The 21,101-nt window shown below is 36.6% G+C and overlaps 1 protein-coding gene across 6 annotated transcripts in view; it reads right to left on the bottom strand.

Annotated features, from left to right (window-relative positions):
• Katnal1 (katanin catalytic subunit A1 like 1) overlaps window positions 1-21,101 on the bottom strand; it is an 82,002-nt gene that overhangs the window by 20,994 nt on the left and 39,907 nt on the right. For all 6 annotated transcript variants that reach the window (XM_071611573.1, XM_071611576.1, XM_071611574.1 and 3 more), the window contains 5 exons: window positions 17,030-17,157; window positions 16,318-16,423; window positions 4,499-4,657; window positions 3,430-3,556; window positions 1,041-1,175 (listed from right to left, as the gene is read on the bottom strand). In XM_071611573.1, coding sequence (XP_071467674.1) covers window positions 1,041-1,175; window positions 3,430-3,556; window positions 4,499-4,657; window positions 16,318-16,423; window positions 17,030-17,157 — 655 coding nt within the window. The remainder of the gene's footprint in view (window positions 1-1,040; window positions 1,176-3,429; window positions 3,557-4,498; window positions 4,658-16,317; window positions 16,424-17,029; window positions 17,158-21,101) is intronic.

Below are 21,101 nucleotides of genomic sequence, written 5' to 3'. Positions count from 1 at the left end.
TTTCATTGAATGAAAGTAGCCAGAAGCAAGACTACATGTTGTTACAAGTCCATTTATATAAAGTTTAACAAAGGCAAAACTAATCTGTGGTGATAAAAATCAGGTAAAGTGAATGTTGTATAGTTTGGATCTGAAATGTCAAAGGTTCATGTGTTGAAGTCTTGGTCCCCAGATGGTGACACTATAAGGAAGTGGCAGAATCTGCATAAGGTAGGACCTAGTCAGAAGAAGTACATAAAGAGGTATGTACCCTGGAAGGGCATATCCTGTCCCCAGCCCCTTCCATCTTTCCTTCCCAGCCACCATGAGCTGAATAGCTTCATACCACATCATGCTCCCTGCCATAATGTTGTGCTTTACCTCAGGCCTAAAAGCATGGAGCCAGATAACCATGAACTGAAACTTCTGAATGTGAAATAAATCTTTCCTCCTTTAGGTTGCTTATGTAAGGTACTTTGTCACAGTTATGAAAAACTAACACAAATGTCTAATGGAGGTTTAAATTAACTTGTAGGGGCACACAGAAACTTTCAAGGGTAATATAAATGTCCTATATCTTCAATGGGGCATTGATTAAAGTGGGAGATACATTTATCAAAACTTACTGAATTATTCACTTAAGACATGTACATTTTACTACATGCAAATTTTATCCCAAAATAGAAAGAAAAAAATCACTTATGAAAATTTGAACATCCATTAAGATGAAATTATGTTTTTCAAAGCAGCATATTTTTAAAAAGACCCCAAGAGAATGTCATTTTTAATCACTTAAGTTTGAAGACTCTTCAAGTTCAAAGTAAAAACTTAATTGCTATCAAGTTTATTAACAAAAATACTGTTCTGACTGTAAGAATTTCTCTAAAAATAAGGTACTTCAATAGAGTACTGTGTGGCCTCTGTTTCTATCTACTACAAATTGGTTTTGTGATGCTACAAACTTATTTAAGCAGAATGACAATGGAATAAAGAGATAAAGAGAAAAAGGTAACCAGAAATGACAGAAGAATTCAAGGTTCAATAGAAGGAAGGTATCATACCTGTTGGGAGAGGTATATATATCCTTTTCTCTAATCTCCTTCGCAAAGCTTCATCAATGTCCCATGGGAAATTGGTAGCAGCCAATACCATAACCATTTTAGAAGGATCATCATTTTCTAAAGCTCCTCCAACTCCTAGACACATTAAGAGAGAAAAGGCTGTCACTGTTTTTATTACAGCCCTTTATTATTTTATTCAACTAACATTTCTATCATGGTGCTTGTGGCAGAACTGGTGACAAAATGAGACACAACAATAGATAACTACAAAACAAGGAAGTAAAAAAATCACAAAATCTTGTTCAGGGTTCTAATGCAGTAAGAAAAACTAAATTTTCTAAGAAAATAAGTATATTTCTTCTGAAAAGACATCAGATACTAGTCTATTTCTTTTTCTTTCTCTAGCTATACCCCCATACTTTTTTCTTTCGAGACAGGGTCTTGAACTAGATTCAAATTTGTGACACTCCTGCCTTGTCTCCCAAGTCTCTGGGATCACAGGCATTAACCACTATACCTGGCTTCATTCTTTCTTTTTTTTTAACCACAAATTTCCTCAAAAATTATTTTATTTTAGTTCTGAGTCTAATTTAAATACTGTTTACTTTTATAACCAAATCAACTACAAGTATGTACAAATAGTCTGCCTTTTCAGAGTTAAAATTTAAGAAATATAAATAAAATTTCAGGTCAAAGTAGAGTAGAGAAAGGGGAATGGGGGAAGGGAGGAGGGAAAGGAAAGAAGTACTGGAGACTGAAGTGAAGAGAATTATATTCCATGCACGTTTGATTATGTCAAAATAAACCCCAATATTATGTATAACTATAAGGCACTGAAAAGAACATTAAAAGATTTTAGATCACATAACAGAAACTCTGGAAATAATGGGTGAATTATACAGAGTGCTTGCCTAGCACACGTGAGGCACTGGGTTCAAACCTCAGCACCACATAAAAATAAATACATTAAAGTAAAGATAATGTGTCCATCTATAACTAAAAATATTCTTTAAAAAAAATAAAAAAACCTCATAAACTTTACTGATACGATTTTCTAGCCTGGTATAACAAATTAGTGGTTTTAGAGCCACTAAGTTTAATATGCATTTTCACAATAAATTAATACTAAAACTCCTATTTCAATCCTATCCCAAAGAATCAAGCTGTCCAACTGATAATCAACCACAGTCACAAACACGTCTCAATGAAAGTTTGCTGATTAAATGTGTATTCAGGGTTTTTTTTCCAATTTTGATAAACTAATACTCTCCCCTACACCCTTCCTGTAAAACATAATACAGCTGCTCCTTTCTCACATGCTTAAGCAAAAGTTAAAATGGCAAACTGAGGAAAAGACACTACATATAACACACCATAAATATTAATTATTCATGGTCAGTGGGTAACTATTTTGAAACAAATACTCTGGATATTTTTTTAATAGCTTTTAATCTTTTCTCATGGTGCATACCATGCACTAGCAGAGGAAGCAGCACCTCTAAGCACATAACTCTTTGGGGTGGCTACCCAATGCCTTTTTTTTCTTTGTCTGGACAACCCTAACCAATGCTTCAAAGCCCAACTCACCTATCCCCTTCATGACTCCCTTAGTCTGGGTGGTGAGACTCCTACTGTATTTTCACTGCACCCAGAGCTTAGTTCTACCACAGAACATATCAGCATGTATTACAAATTTTCTCATTGGTTGTCTGCTTCCTGGCTAAAAGTGGCTCTCAAAATTTTCAGTCTCAGAACTCTTTTACAATCTTAAAAATTCTTGGGAGTGCCAAAGAGCTTTTGTATGTGTGGAGTATATCTACTGATATTCACCATTTATAAATTAAATTTACAAAATATGATTGTTTTAAAATAATAATATATCCATGAATAGTTAACATAAATGACATATTTTGTGAAAATAAGTTTAGTAAAAAGAGACTTTTTAAAACATTTTAATGTCTGACTCTACAGAGAACAGCTGGATTTTCACATCTGCTTCTGGTTTCTACCTTTTCTGCTACTCCTAGGTCTCATATTCTCTGAAAAACTCCACCATACACTTGTAAGAGAATGAGAGTAAAAAGGCAAAGTCTTGATATTACTATTAAAATAGTTTAGGCCTTGCAAAGCCTTTCAAGGGGTCTCAAGGACCCCTGGAACTTTAGGTCACACCTCTAGAGCCTCTGCTGTCACAGAGACTCCCTGAAGGCCTTGCGGTGGTCCTGTACTAATTCACAAACAGATGAACAAGCGGGTGGGTACATAAGTGGTTAAAAATAAATTCAGACTTCCTTTTAGTCCATTCTCTGAAAACATCCAAAGTATGATTTTATGCAAAGCTAAAAACGTAAAGATACCAGTTTTGAAACCATAATTAAATATCAATTACCATCCATCTGAATGAGGAGCTCAGACTTGACTCTGCGACTTGCCTCATGCTCATCAGAAGTTCCTCTTCGGCTACAGATAGAGTCTATTTCATCAATGAAGATTGTGGTAGGGGCATAAAACCTAGCCTTTGTAAAAATATTTTAAAGAAATTATTCATCTATCTCATAAAATAATTTGAATATTTTTAAAATATCATTTTTTCCTTTTAAAATAAAGCAAATGAAAGTTGAAAACCTAACTTTCAACTTCAATGCCACCACAATCTGGTTGTTAACAGAAGTTAAATCAATTAGATAAGTAAAACTTTCTAAAACTGAAAAAGTTATATGGTTGGTAAAGTTGGATGATAGAATAGTATGGCGAATCCCCATGTAGCTTTTTTTTTTTTCTGGTGATGCTGGGGATTGAACCCAGGACCTTGTGCATGCAAAGCAAGCACTCTACCAACAAAGCTATATCCCCAGCCCCTCACCATACTATTCTACTTTTGTGTTTGGTAATATCCATAATGAAAAAAGTTTGAAAGATAAATCAACTTCTATCCTCAAACATGCATTCTTTTTGTGTGTATGTGTGGTGATGGAGATTGAACCCAGGGCTTTGTGCATGCAAAACAAGCACTCTACCAACTGAGCTATATCCCCAGCCCACATGCATTCTTAATTATTACAAATCCTTTCTGAAAAAGGAACTAGTTTTAATGCTACGTCAGTTTCTGATGAAGTGATCTGTGCTATGTATTTAAATACATATAAAAATATTCTTCTGCTCCACCAATCTTCTAGATATCCAGAAACACTATCCAGTTGATCTGTATACAGTCAGATTCTCTTCTACTCACTGAGCAAGACACCAGACGGCCCTCTTCAGAAAGAAAGACACACTGAAGAACATCAACTACCTCACAAAACCCACTGCCCCATTGCTCAAGGCGGGTGTATGTCCAGAACTATTGAAATATAACCACAAGCCCTTTTTGAAAAGATTCCTAGGAGAATGGACTAGAATGTGGGGCCACCATACGCCCACACAAATAGTACTTTAAATCTGAATACACCATCACTCACCATTTCAAACAACAGACGAACTAACTTCTCAGATTCACCTCTGTATTTAGATGTCAGTGTAGAAGAAGAAACATTGAAAAATGTTGTGCCACATTCAGTGGCAACAGCTTTTGCCAGCATAGTCTTACCAGTGCCTGGGGGTCCAACCATCAGCACACCCTGAAATTTCAAAAGATGAATTAAATGATTTTTCAGATTAAAATACTTTTTTTTTAATAAATTATCATGTTGAAGTACATAAACACAGCTGTCACAGTAAGATCACAGTACATTTGGCAGGAGTATCATTTTATAGATAGAAAAAAAGTGAAGAGTGATTGAAGTAAGTTTCTATACTGTGGGGAGAAAAAGCCAGTAGATAAGAAGATATAAGAAACAGGTGACAATTACAGGAGTAAGTTCCTGAGGAGATGAAATAATAATAACCATGTAAAAATTCACTGATCTTCAAGACATCAGAGGGTTGGTTTTCTTAAGGCATTTTCATTATTCACTGATTTGTTTTTGTAGAATACTTGATGTATTTGTTTTCAAATGTAAGAAGCAGTTCAAGTTTAGTTTTTAGTATGTATTTAGTGGCTCTTTTATGATTAATACTATTTTATTTATACTACATTAAGCTGACACAATTCTAGTTAATTTGATCATGTTGGAATGACCAGTGGATTTCACTGCTACCTTATTACGTCAAATGCATCTTAATTTTTTTTACTAAAAGGTATATATTATAGATGAATGTGGAAGGTAGGATTGGTCCCTTACTGAGGGCAAGGAATATTGGGTTCAACATGTCACAGAAAATGTCTTTTTTGAGGAAAACTGCTCTCAGCCTGTGAAGTTTGGCCCAACTCTGCATAGGTGGTGTCAGAAATCACCAATAAGCCTTCAGTTGACCCTGGAATCTGGGAGTCATACAACTCATCCCTCTCCCTTTCCCTATATCACACTTTTTCTCAACACCTCTTACAAATCCAGGCCAAACAGTCAGTGCCGTGGCTCTGAATACTGTGACAGCCTCTTCATTATATTCCTTACCTCTCTTCAGCTATGTCCACCTCCAACCAATCAATCCTCCTGCTACTGGAAGAGCATCTTTCTACGTTTGCAAGTCATCTCCAGATAAAGCTCTTCGATGACTCAGTATCTTTAGCATGACACATAGGGCTCTTCAAGAAAGGCAGCTACCTCCAGCTACTCAGCAGTCTTTTGTTACATGACCCATAGAAACACTCTATGCTTCAGCCATATGATTCCCCAAACACACTACATCCTCCTACACCTTTCACGTTTGGATAGACAACCATTCTGCCTTAGGGACTTTCCTCGTCACATTTGCGTACTGAATTCTGGTGTCTTTCAAGTCTCAGCTCAGAGGCACCTGCTCTGGAAACCATCCTGATATTCTCCATCACAGATCTAGTTACTCCTCTCTGCTGCCACAGCAGCATGTTTACTACCACACTGTCCTGTGGAACAAATACTGCACGCAATACACTGCATCTGTAATAATAAATATTTATCTGCACGAAGACCATGATTTCCTGTGGGTTATTTAATCATTTTGGTCCTCTGCACTTAGCCTATCACTTGACACGTGGTAACTAATAAATATGTATTTCCCCAAGGTACATTTACTGAATCCTTACGAAGTGTTAGGCCCTGAGGATACATGGTTGACCTAGTCAGAAATCACACATAAATCTTTAAGAAAATTTTAAATTTAATGGGGGACAGAGATAAATTACAGTGCAGTTTAGAAAGTGCTGAGGTAGGCCTGGTAGATGAATAGAGTCTCAACGTAAGAGTGACTCAGGCATACGTATATATTTGAGCCACTGAGAAATACAGCAGTCTACCTTCTAGGCAAGCCCTTATCTTCTTAGTATAATTTTAAGTGTTGCCTTGGAAAAAAAAGTGACATAATTTGGACTTAAAATTTATAAGGAAGGCCTATTATTTTTTTAGAAAAAATTTCATCCTAGAGATATTCATTTTTGAATGGCACTGAATATCCTTGTCCTTCACCTCTCTCAATAGCTTCATCCCCTTGGGAGTCTGAGGCAAGAGGATCAGAAGTTCAAAGCCAGCCTCAGCAATTCAGCAAGCCCCAAGCAACATAGTGAGACCCTGTGTGAAATTAAAAAATAAAAAAGGGCTAGGTTCAATCCCAATACCAAAACAAACAAACTTCAGCCCTGCATATCCAACACTAATGGTGTATTTCCACATGAATATTATACTAAATTCTCAAACTCAAAAGGAATTCATTATCTCTTTCCCCAGAAGCACCTCAGCTCTTGTTAAAGTTTCAACATCAACAATAATAAACCCATGTCCTAAGTTCTACATTTATGTCACCTCACTCTTTACCCAGAGGCAAAGTCTTGATATTATCTTTGCCCTGTCTCCTTCTTCACATATATATTACTTCTGAAAGCTTATCATTCTCCTCCATTAAATACAACTAGCATCTGTCACTTCTATTTTCATAATCACCATCTTAAGAGGCCCTTTGAGTTTAAAAGCCTAAACTACTGCTAACCACTTCTGAACCTGCTCTTTGCCTCTAGTCTTTTGCTACTCCTGGGAAGCAGACTGTTCTTCCCAAACCCTCCCCGTGTAACTATGCTACCTTCCCTGCCCAAAGAGTTCTCCCCAATGCCTACAAGAAAAGGCTCAAATTCCCACAATTAATCTGGTTTCAACCTATCTTCCCATTTGAATCCTCCACTAATTATCTATTTAACTTTTACATAGTTCTAACTACTATCAGTATTCTAAGGCCTCTAACTCATTTAATCCTTAAAATATCCAGTAAGGGGCTGGGGATTTGGCTTAAGCGGTACCACGCTCACCTAGCATGTGCAGAGCGCTGGGTTCCATCCTCAGCACCACATAAAATAAAGATGTTGTGTCCACCAAAAACTAAAAAATAAATATTTAAAAAAAACCTCTCTCTCTCTTTAAAAAAAAAAAAATCCAGTAAGATGTCTTTTATTGGGATTCTATAGACAAGGAAACGAGGCATGAAGAAATTCAGTAAATGCTTAAGATAACAAAGCAAGAAAGTGGAAAGGGGCCGGAATTTGCACGGAGACAGTCTGGATCCAGGGTCTGTGCCCTTGATCAATACAGGTATACTCTGGAGACATTCAGGCTTCCGTTGTAGACTACTTCCATAAAACGAATGTTGAAATAATCAAGTCACACAGAGCTTTTGGTGTCCCAGTGCGTACACAAGGTATGCTTATATTATATTGTAGTTGTAAGTGTATACTAGCACTATGTTTAAAAAATGTACATACCTTAAATAAAAATACTTTGTTAAAAAAATGCTAATGATCATCTGACATGTTAGGAAAATGGACCCATTAAACTTGCTTGACAGAGGGCTGCCACAAATCTTCAATTTATTTTAAGAAATGCAATATCTGCAAAGCACAATAAATCAAAGTGTAATAAAGTAAACCATGTCTGTACCTTGTTGCTACCTCTCTTATAAAACTCCAACGTATCTATTTCCCAAACATATTTATATTTTCTCACCTACCTTCTGCTGCTTACATCCTATTCCCCTGAAGTTCCAATATCAAATGAAATGTCTGCCCCAACATAATAAAATTCTCGCAGTCCTCCAAATCCCACCGCCTCAGGCATGAAGCCTCTCTAATCATGGCGTGTCTGCTCTCTGCTGAGCTCTGAGAGCACATGTGGCCTGTGGCACCCATCAGACTCCTCCGCTGTCTTTAACTGAAAGCCTCCTGCATCTGCCTAACGCTCCATCCAGGATGTCTCACAGACCAGGCACCATGTCTTGAAAATCCCATCTGTGTTCCAAGTTCTCAACCAAGATCCTTATATATAACAGAGCTAGATAAGTATCTGATGGCTAAATAAAGAAATGACTTCACACCTGATATGGGAAAAAGTATGCTGGGGAGGGAGAGGTGTAATAAGCTAATAGATGTATTGTAATAAGCTCAGACACACTGAATTTTAAATTTTCTAAAAGAACGATCATGGCTAACAACCTATCTGGACCTTAATTTCCTAGTGTCAAATTTCAGGGATTTGACAGGATAATCTCAAATGCTCATTTCAATTCTAAAATTCTAGAACTTAGATTTTAAAAACTTTTATAAATTTGATGCATTTTTGTGGTCTCTACTTTCACATCTTCTAAAATCTATTTACTGTCCCATTTTTTAAACTTTAATTTTTAGGGGTAACAAATTTCTAAATAACTCAAAAATCCCTTAAAAATGTCTAATATAACTTTTAAAAGTCAAAGTTCCATATCCTAGAATTTTATTTTTCTAATACAGACAAGAATTCATTCATCAGGAATAAGATTCGTTGCAAATCAATGTTTACGCTATTTTCTTAATCCACTGGACAATAAATACTACAAAAGCACATCAAGGAGAAATAAAATACGATTTGACTTTATCAGTTTTAACAGTGAAATAAACAGCTTAAAAGTTAATAGCTAAAGCTGGGCACGGTGGTGCATACCTGTAATCCCAGCAGCTTGGGAGGCTGAGACAGGAGGAATACAAGTTCAAAGCCAGCATCAGCAATATTGAAACCCTAAGCAAGTCAGTGAGACCCTGTCTCTAAATAAAACACAAAATAGGGTTGGGGTGTGGCTCAGTGGTCAAGTACCCCTGAGTTCAAGCCCCAGTACAAAAAAAGAAAACAGCTAAAGACCTCTATGAAGAAAAAAAAAATTTATGAAAGTCAAGGTATGTTAAACTTTTGAAGGTTAAAAAAATGGTTGCAAATTACACTCACCTTTAGTCAGATACTTTTGCCCCTTGTCCCACATATCACTGTGACCCCAGCCTGGAATCTTTATCCTCTTAGGGATGTAACCTAAATGTCAGTTGGTAGGCCCTCCTTTGGGGAAGCTACCCAGAAGTAAAATGGATCTCATGTCAAAATACAGATCCTCTACTGCAAAACTCCTCCTCTCCATTGATGATTTGACATAATAAAAATGATAGTTTTATTAAATAATAAAATGTCCATTTTCGTTAATTCAATTTTATTAACCTCTATGATTCTAGATAAATGGAATAGTAAATCCTCTAATATTCTTGTATAGTTAAGCAATTTGAAAAAAAAAATACCTATAATGCTGCCCTATCATGAAAATCACAGGGTAGATCAAAGAGAGAGAGTGACATATGAAAGAAGCTGGAAACTTCAACTGGCAGACCACAAATTCAGAAGGAATTAAGGACTGACCTCACAACCACCAGAAGCCATATACAGGCATCACTATTTGGCTACCCCAAACATCTGTGCTTGTTTTTAATGTTGTTTTGTTTTACTGTGATTCAAATATATAAACTGATGATAAAACTGGTCCTAAAAAAAGAAACTATGTCTAGGAAACAATAAATTTTAAGCTTTCTAAAATGACACATGATATTGGCTATGTAACTCAATCATTTGTTTTTAGTTTTACAAATACCATAGCTAAAATTAGATTCTCAACCAATTAGATTATGTATTACTTTATGACACATACAAGCTTTATTGTAGCAAATGTGTGCTTTTAAAGTATAACATCAGTCCTCAGCCATTAAATGTTTCATCAAAATATAAGAGCATAAACATACAATACACTGTAAATACCTACTTAATACCTTTTGTCTTTTAAATATTTCTAAAAGCTATAGTAAAGAGGAAGTTTTTGGTAATATGTTCCCAAAATAGAATCAGAAATAATCTATAGCAGGATGTTAACAAGACAGCCAAATAGAGTTACCTGTCACTCATCAACTGTATTTCAATTGAAGTGACAAGGGAGCACACTGCAGCGTAGCCATGAAAGTGGCGATATCCTCACATGGAGCTGCAAACCCCAAGACGCACTGTAAAGGAAACTGCCTCTCCTCACCATCTCCCTGGCCAAATGGCCTGGAGCAAAGGCAAACCTCTCTTTACGTAAAAAAGGTAAGCTAGAGACTGGCAACGGTTCTCCTGGCCACTGCAGATGACTATGCAGAATAATCCTGCATCCCCAACAGGCCCTAAAATCTAAAGAATTGCTATGAGTTCAGGTGGCTGAGAATAAACCCACATTGTACACATAGAGAATAAACCCACATTATACATTCCCATCTCTGTGACCTGAGCTGCTCTAGCTGGGTTCCATCTTCAAACTGGATCCACTGCTGGAGCTCATCCTGCTCTGGGGGTAGCAGCCACCGTGTATCTTCAGTGTTGATATTCCACTGTCATTCCCCACAATGCTCACACAAGTGACCAAAGACCATGACCTCAGATGCTTAACCATAGGCTGAGCAGAAAGGCTCATAACATGGCTTCCAAAACTATAAGTTGTGTCCCATCCCCTGGAGAACAGTGGACTTGCACAGAGGGGAAACCCTCATATAGCTGGGGGCCCAATACACCCTCAAATCCTGCCTCACAGTCAGCTAGGCACTGGCCCCACCCCTCCAGAGAACCCACCACACAGCCACCACCTCTGGGCACCCATGAACATCCAACAGCAAAACCACACACACCACCAGAGTCACAAACACAACCTCGGCCACTGACACAACCACTGACATCACTGACGAGGACTGCAGCTAAAGAAACTGTACAGAAATGACACTACTGTGTCCACTCAGAATCAGCGGACACACCACACCCAACCAGCACCTTTTCACCCACCCCGGCGCTCTCCCCCATAGGGAAGGTCAGGTAAACATCCCATAAAATTGGAAAGGGCAACTTTCCAATGCTCATACATCAATGTAGAAAAGAAAAACAAAAACAAAACTACATACACACACACACACACACAAAAAAAAAAAAAGTAAAGAAAAATGACACCTCCAAAGAAGTACAATAATTCCCCCAGTACTGGAATCAAGGAAAAGGAAACTTGTGAAATGTTTCAAAAGGAAATCAAAATAATAATCTTTAAAAAGTTCATTGAGAAATAAGGGAATACAAAAAAGTCAGTCATGATCTGAATAAGAAATTCAACAAAAATATAACATGAGAAGAATCAAACAAAAACCCTGCAACTGAAGAAATCAAGAATGAAATGAAACAACTGAGACCCAATCGACTAGATCAAGCAGAAGAAAGAATTTCTTAACTTGAAGACAGATCTTTTAGATTAACCCACTCAGAAGGTAACAACAACAATTTAAACAAAGAATAAAGAGAGCAAAGAAAGCTTATGCAAAATTGGGACATTCCTAATAAGCAATCAGATATTGAACTATGGGGTTTCCAGAAGGAAAAGAGATGAAGAAAGCCACAGAAACATATCAAACAGAATAATCATTGAACACTGCTCAAGTCTTGAGGGAGACACTGACATCAAACCCATAAAGCTCATAGGCTTACCTGGAAGAGGTTCTCTCCAAGGCACATTAAAACCAAGTGCAGAAGTCAAGACAGAATTCTAATAGTAACAAAAGAAAAAGTGTGATGTGCTAGGAAATCTACAACACTGGACTAACAGCAGGATTCCCAGCAGAAACCTGCAAGCCAGCAGAGTGCTAAAGAAAAACAGCTACCAGTCAAGAATAATATACCCAGCAAAGCTACTCTTCAGAAATCATGGAGAAGTAAAGCTTTTTCTCAAAAAAAAAAAAAAAGCTGGATTGGTTTTATAAGAAATGCTTAAGGAAGTCCTACATTTGGAAGCAAAAGGGTGATAATTACCATCATGAAAACAGAAGACTTTCATAAATACATACACAAAGGAGAAACAGAAAATAGTGAAATCTTATTACTACAGAAAAGTATCAAATCACAAAGGTCAATAAGAGAGGAAGAAACAAAGGATATACAAACAGAAAAAAATTAACAAAATGACAAGAGTAGATCACTACCTATTAACAGTAACTCTGAATGCAAATGAATTAAATTTTCCAGTTAAAAGATATAGATAGGAGCTGGCGCTGGGGCTCAGCAGTAGAGCACTTGTCTCACTATGTGAGGCCCTGGGTTCAATCCTCAGCACCACGTAAATAAAATAAAGGCATGGTGTCCAGCTAGAACTCAAAAAAAAAAAAAAAAAAAAAAATTAAAAAACAGATATAGACAGACTAGGTTTAAAAAAAAAAAAAAGCAAAACACAACTATATGTTGCCTATAAACAACTTGCTTCACTGATAAAGACACCCAGAGACCAAAAGTGAAGAGATGGAAAAATATATTCTATGCAGCTGAAAACCAAAAGCAAGCTAGTAGCTACTCATTCCAGATAAAACAAACTCTACATCAAAAATCATAAAAAGGGCAGGGGCTGTGGCTCAGTGGTAGAGCGCTCGCCTAGCATGTGTGAGGCCCTGGGTTCGATCCTCAGCACCACATTAAAATGCATAAATAAAATACAGGTATTGTGTCCAACTAAAAAAAAAAAAAATACCACAAAAAAATCATAAAAAGACAATTGCAGAAGCTTGAGTAAAGTACAGTAAAAGAGGAGGGAAGGATAAGATAACATAAAGAACCAATCAAATAAATTAATAGACAAGCAAAAGGAAGACTAGTAGAGAAAGGAGAATGGGAGGATCACGCACTGAAACTGATCTCCATGATGGACAAGTTTGTCAGAATGAACCCAATACTATGTACATCTACAAAGTTCCAATTAAAAAAAAAAAAATGACCTTAAAAACAGTGAAAGAAAAAAATACATAAAAAGTGGCAGAGAAGGTCATTACACAGTGGTAAGAGGATTTTATATATACACATAGATATATATAAATTCGAGGAGACAGATACACATATATAAATAAATAAATATTATGTATATCCACATCCCAACAGAGGATCACTGAAATATAAAAAAGCGAATATTACTAAATCTAAAAGGAAATACAAATACAAACAGAAAAAAATTACATAAATGACAAGAGTAGATCACTACCTGTCAACAGTAACCTTGACAGGTTAACCTTCACTACAAATACAATAGTTGGGTACTCCATCACCTATATGGATAGATCAATCATCCAGACAGAAAATAAGCAAAGAAACACCTGAGTTAAACTATACTGTAGACCAAATGAAACCAATTTACAGAATATTTCACCTAATGTTTTTCTCATCAGAACATGAAAAAATTTCCAAGATAAACCTTGTTACAAAACAAGTCTCAACAATTTTTTAATAATCAAAATCATTATTATGTATCATTTCTGACCATATAAAATGGAATAAAATTAGAAGTCAACAAAAGGACCTGTGGGAATTGTACAAATACATGGGAATTAAATAACATGTTACTGAATAACCTGAAGAATTAAAACAGAAATTTTAAAATGTCTTAAGACAAATGAAAAAAGAAGTATAATACACCAAAACCTATGGGAAACAGCAAAAGAAATACTATGAGTGAAATTGAGCAATACATGTCTTCAATACATGTCTTCTTCAAAAAAGGAAAAAGATCTCAAATAAACCATTTAATAGTGCAACTCAAGGAACTGAAACAGCAAGAGCAAACCATACTCATAACTAATAGAAGGAAGAAAGGAAGTGGAGAGAGAAAAGAAGGAGGGGAGGGAGGTGGAGGGGGGAGGAGAGGGGGAGGAAAGGAGGGAGGGAAGAGAAAAAAGGAAAAAAGAAACAATAAATTGAGACTAAAATAATACAAAAGATCAACAAAAGAAAATTTGGGGTTTTTAAAAAGATAAACAAAATTGACAAACCTTTAACTAGACTAAGAAGAGAGAGGGGAGCGGGGAGGACAGGGAGGAAGAAGAGCCAAGTAAATAAATAAAATCAGAAATGAAAAAGGATTTATTAAACTGATACCACAGAAATACAAAGATTATTCTGGACTATTACGTACAACTTCATAACAACAAATTGGAAATCCTAGAAGAAATGTGTAACTTCCCAGACACACATAACCTACCAAGACTGCATCATGAAGAAACAGAAACCTAAACAAACCAATAATGAGGAATGAGTGGCAAATAAGTATATGGGAAAATGCTCAACATCACTGATCACCAGGGAAATTCAAGTCAAAACCACAATAAGATGTCACCTTACCCCTATGGCTACTACCAAAAGATAAAAAATAATAAGTGCTGGTAAGGATACAAACAAAAGAGAACTCTCAAATACTGTTGGTGGGAACATAAATCATACAGCAATTATGGAAAACAGTATGAAGGTTCCTCAAAAAAAAATTAGAAATAGAACTACCATATAATCTTGCAATCCCAGTACTGAGTGTACATATCCAAAGGAAATAAAATCAGTATGTCAAAAACATATCTGCACTCCCATTCCATTGTTTATTGTAGCACTATTCACAAGAGCCAAGATATGAAATAGCCTAGACTTTCATCCGTGAATGAATGAATACATGTCTGTTGTGGAATAGCATTCACCTATGAAAAATGAAACCTTGTGATGTGTGGCAACAGGAATAATCCTTGAGGACATCATGTTAAGTAAAGTAAGTGAGGCATAAAAGGACAAATACTACACTTTCTCATTTATATGCGGAACCTAAAAAAAAATGGTCTCAATATTAGAGGATGGGAAGGGCATGGGAAAGAAGGGGATGGGAAGAAGGTGGTCAACAAGTAGCCAGATAGGAGGAATAACCTGTAATGTTCTACAGCAAATAGGGTAACTATGGCTGACAACAATTAATTGTATGTTAGCTAAAGAGGATTCTGAATGTTCCAACATAAAGAAATGATAAATATTTGAGATAATGGATATGCCAATTACTCTGATTTTATCATTATACACTGTATACTGTTTGAAATATCACACTGTATTGCATAAATACACACTATTTGTCAATCAAAATAAAGTACATATTAGAAATAAAAGTGATCTATAATAAATATAGTCTTTAAAAGCTTTCAAGTTATGAGAGGCAGTCTAAGCATTATGAGTGTTTCAGACTATTCAGGTAAATTCACAATGTGTCCTCCTCTCTTTCTGGCACATGAATAAAGAGGATGAAGCATTCAACAAACAAACAGACCTTTCTAGCTAAGCCAGAAGAGCAAAGTAAGAGCAGGCTTTCATTACATTCTACTAATCAAAATAAATGGAAGACTCTGCCTATGGCTAAGTTAAAAAAAAAAATAAATAAAAATAATATATATATATATATATATATATATATATGGCTGGGGTTGTGGCTCAGCGGTAGAGCGCTCGCCTAGCATGTGCGAGGCCCTGGGTTCGATCCTCAGCACCACATAAAAATAAAATAAAGAGGTTTAAAAAAAAAATGTTCCAAGCAGGAAGGTAGTTTCCAGAGAGCTTGGGAGAGTTTCTAATATATAGAATGACACTGTGAACTTAAGGGACTTGGGCGTGGGTAGGCTTTAACTCTATGGTAGCAGGTAAGCTAGAAAGAAACAAACTTTCTGATTTTGTCTGAGAATTATACTGAGCCTTGATTAAATGAAAATCAGAAAAACTAATGATTAGTGAGAAACACAACAACTTAAAAAAGGTATTCATTTGATCAAACACTTATTCTGTAAGACTATGTGATATTGCTGTTTAATTTATTTTTTATTTACAGAAATAACATCTTGGAAATTCTTAAAATTGGCCTCTAGCTCAGACCTGAGGGGGAAAAAAACAAAACAAAAGACAATAGCTTCAACCCTCCAAGCCCATGTTTGGCACACCGCCACAGCACCTAATTCAAACCCATGTGTTCTGGATGTCCACAGACCTCCCCTGACATTCACAAACCGTGTGAGACACATAAACATCTCCAGCAATGCTGCCTTTCATTACCATGCAAGCAACATTCTTATACCAAAACTACTTTAATAAATTCTCACCTTCCACGGCCTTCTAATTCCTTTGAAAAAATCAGGCATCCACATTGGAAGAACAACAGCTTCTCTTAGCAATTTCTTTGCTTCTTCCAGATCTGCTATATCATCCCTGTGTAAGAACAACAAAGTTTTATGATGTTTATCCAGGATGCTATGATTTATGGTCGAAACTAATTCTTTTATATTTTTTACTTATGAAATTATTTTAATATTAAGAACATTGTTCTAATCCTTACTGCATAAAATGATGAGTGAAAATACTACAGTTATTAGGACATGTTATTTAATTAATGAACTTTGTCAGTTAAATCAACATCAAATTAATGTGAAATATCCTTGGTTTTATACACATACACACACACACACACACACACACACAAAACCACTGAGCCACAACCCCAGCCCTTTTTTATATTTTATTTAGAGACAGGGTCTCACTGAGTTGCTTAGGGCCTCACTAAGTGGCTGAGGCTGGCTTTGAACTCACAATCCTCCTGTCTCAGCCCCCCCTAACCACTGAGATTACAGATGTGCACAAACACATCCGGTTCCTTGGTTATATTCTGACAGAAGGTTCCCATCAATTCTATGTACTCATATTATCAATAAAGACTTAATCAATAGATTAATGGATAAAAAGAAAAGGCTCAACACCAAGTCAATCTATGATCTGTTTTCTCCTCTACTTTACTTCAAGAATTTAAAAGACTCTAACCAATGAATGCTGGGATTCCTGGATACAATGTCTCTCTCAAGGGCTTCCACCAGATCCTTATCATATCCAGCACCATCAAATTTTGGAATTTCACCATCACTTGCACCATCTTGCATATTTTTTCTTCCCTGGGGACAGGTATAAAAAAGTTCTGATCAATAACAAGATCATTTTAATTAACATCATTAAGTTTTCAAAATGTTATAATCACTTTTTTTTTTTTTTTAAGTGGGAGTTGAACCAGGGGCACTCTACCACTGAGCTAAACCCTCCGCTCTATTTTTTGAGACAGGTTCTCACTAAGTTGCCCAGACTGTCCTCAAATTTGCAATCCTCCTGTCTCAGCCTCCTGTGTCACTGAGATAACAGTCATGTGCCAACATATCCAGCTATAATCATTTTTAAAATATCTTCCTACAATTTAAAATCATGTTTTCTGATTGTTCAAATGCCTTTCTTCCCTACGTATCAGAATTAGATTAACTGGTCAAATTTATTATAAATATCTTCAAATCTACATTCTTAGGGGGATAATTGCAGATAAAACGAAAATGTTCCTTGCTAGATCCAAACAGACTAAAAAAAGTCTCTCTGAACTGGTAAATGGAGAGGATTTCCACCACTGCTACAGAATAATTAGAATATTAATACATGACAAAACAGAAAATTAATTCACTGAGACTACTATGTAGCAGAAAATCCCATATACATTATTAAATATAGCAACCTGCAGGGTAGACATTATTTTTCCTTCTTTTTATAGATAAGGATAAGTAATTTAAGTTTACTAGTAAACATGAAGGTGGAGATTTATTTTTTAAGGTGAAGATTTATTCCAGTCTGTCTGCCTCCCTAAACCCATACCATTCCATCAGATCATCTCATGTCTAAGATGAATTAAAGAGGGCAGAACTATTAGATTCTCCAAAGAATCTGAGAAAGAGGCTGCAGACGAGGAAATAGTCAGGACTGGGCAACTGCATCTTACTGAGCCTTTTCCTTTAACCATAAGCCCCTCATGATTCAGGGTTTCTTCCAGTGGGTTTTTGAGGCCCATCATAAAGTCACTGTAATGACAAATGATAAAATGACCACTTCAAATCATATTTCTAAGATCATTAAAGCAATATGCTTTTACCCCAAATTCTTCATTTAATGACATGGTGGCTTTATTTTAAAAGTATATGCTAGGGTTTCTAGCTATGGAATATTGCCAAAATTCACTCAGCTTTGAAGACACTTACATAAAACACTAATTTGCCAGAGATAGTTCAACTAGGGAACTACTTTGACAGGCAGAGCCAAATACCATGCCCATAGCATCAGCCCCAAGTTACCACCTAATATAAAAATGAAGGGTGGAAATGGTTAAAGTGAGTCAACCTCCTGAAAAAAGACAACAGAACAGGGTGACCTTCTCTGATCCTATTTCTTCTGAGATAAACAAAAGGAACAATAAGTGCTGAGAAGGGACTAAATAGCTCCCTTTTGCAGATCCTCCTGTTATTTTAGCCACCAGGTAAAGACCAAACAGTATTCTAGTGAGCTGACCCCCAAATAAACAATATATCCGGGCAATATGGCAGCAGTATTAAATTAAATTTTCAAGAAAGAGCCTCACATTTCAATGACATATCAATACTGACACTATCCAAAGAAGGAAATTGCTGGCACAATGGCATACGCCTATAATCCCAGCGGCTCTGGAGGCTGAGGTAAGAGGATCACAAGTTCATAGTCAGCCTCAGCAATTTAGGAAAGCACTAAGCAACTCGGTGAGACCCTGTCTCTAAATAAAATACAATATAGGGCTGGGGATGTGGCTCAGTGGTTGAGTGCCCCTGAGTTCAATCCCTGGTACCCCCCAAAAAGAGAAGTAAATTTCTGGCACCTCTACCAAACAAACATAATATAAGTTCAGCACAGAGTCACATTTTATATTACGAACAGGCCAATGCTACAAAGTTATTTAAACAAATCAATGGAACACTCTACGATTATTTTTAAATTATTCTAGAAATAAAATAACTAAGGAATACAAGAGAAACTTACACAACTACAGCTTAACAAGCCTTCACAGGGCATTGTTGCTAGTCTTGTTTTGCATCTTAAGAAATACTGAATAACAAATTATACCCAGGGAAGGATGTCCAGGGTGACAAAGGTTTAAAAAATATGCCACAAGGAAAAGATAAGAACATTAGGGACATCTAAGCTGCAGAAGAAAATGCTAATCCAGCAACACAACCAACTACAACTACCCTGCTCTATCTTACTCCAAAGAAAAGAACCAGGACCCATATGAAGTAACAAAAGAAGCAGATTTCAGATCAACAAAAGAAAGAATGGTCCTGTCCAACAAAGGAGTCAAATCTCTTGTTAGGCAGTGAGTTGCCTGACATGATTACTGGCTAATCAGTAATAAAAACCACTGGCCTGAAGTCATGAGGATGTCTAAGCTGAATAAGAGCTGACCTTTGATTCTTTCTGTAAAGCCACAGTCTCTCCTTGCCCAGTGTTGCCTGGACTCACTGGCCCAAGGCAAGTGCAAGATTCCTTGCACATCTCATTATTTCTTTTTTTAAAAAAGTAACTTGGTAAGGGAGAGAGAAGGGAAATTGCATGGAAATGGAAGGAGACCCTCATTGTTATACAGAATTACATATAAGAGGAAGTGAGGGGAAAGGGGAAAAAAAACAAGGGAAAGAAATGAATTACAGTAGATGGAGTAGAGAGAGAAGATGAGAGGGGAGGGGAGGGGAGGGGAGGGGGGATAGTAGAGGATAGGAAAGGCAGCAGAATACAACAGACACTAGTATGGCAGTATGTAAAAACGTGGATGTGTAACCGATGTGATTCTACAATCTGTATACGGGGTAAAAATGGGAGTTCATAACCCACTTGAATCAAATGTATAAAATATGATATGTCAAGAGTTTTGTAATGTTTTGAACAACTAACAAAAAAAAGAAATGCAAAAAAAAAGTAACTTCGTGTTCTCTTTCATATCTATTCAGCATGTCAGACTGATAGCTTAAAGTCATACACTACTTACTGGGTGGCAGGCACTATTGTAACTTCTTGACATATATTAACTCACTTGTTCTTCCTAAAAGTCCCATGGGGTAGATACTTTTATTATTTTTACTTTACAGATGAGAAAACTGAGGATCAGAGAGGATAAGTAAATGGTCCAAAGACACACAGCTAGAACTAGGGGATTCAGCTCCAGAATCGGGGAATTTTGTTCACTCTGGCATCCTGCAGCACACACCTGGGCTACTCCTACCCTGAAGTGAGCAGCAAACCCAGGAAAAGTTGGACAGGATCGCTAAACTGCATTCTCCCCTAAGATTATTTTACAAAGTAAAATAGGTTGATATGTCAAAACAGTGCTTTATAATTTTGGTGTCATGTACTGCACTGGAAAACTGATACAAAACACATTTAGGTTGAAATAATAGATCCAGAGGATTCTACATACTTACCAATATACCTGTTTTTTTTTTCAACAATATTTATGAGTACTTACTATGTGCCAGACACAGGGAATATATCAATGAACAAATACATAGAAACCCTGCCATCATGAAGCACACATACAAGTTAGAGGACACAGTATGTAAAAAAGCAAAATACGTAATAAAACATTTAGGGGCAGAATTAGCAAGTATAAATGCCTCAAGGTGGAAGTAGGCTTGGCCAGTTCCAAGAACAACAAGGAAACTAACAAAAAGGAGAAAGAGGCGGGCGGGGGGGGGGGGGGGGGGGGGGGGGAGTGGGTCAGAGGTAATGGATGCCGGTCCATGTAGGGCCTTATAGCCCATTATATGGACTTCGGCTTTTAGTCTAAGACAGAAAATCAATGGAAGTTTTTGTACCGAAGAGGAACATAATCTGACCTCTATTTAAAAGAAATTCCCTGGCTGCTATATTATAAATAGACCAGAGTAGGGGGTTGTCTTGTGCTCTATTCTATCATTTCTGTAGTACACTGACAAGCTAGCATGAGTGAACCATCCTAAGAAAGGAGAAAACATTTAAATATGGCTACTAAGAGCCACATTTAATC

The sequence above is a fragment of the Marmota flaviventris genome, chromosome 4, assembly GCF_047511675.1.
Source record: "Marmota flaviventris isolate mMarFla1 chromosome 4, mMarFla1.hap1, whole genome shotgun sequence".
NCBI classification, from domain to species: domain Eukaryota; kingdom Metazoa; phylum Chordata; class Mammalia; order Rodentia; family Sciuridae; genus Marmota; species Marmota flaviventris.
This window is presented reverse-complemented; position numbering and strand designations above follow the sequence as displayed.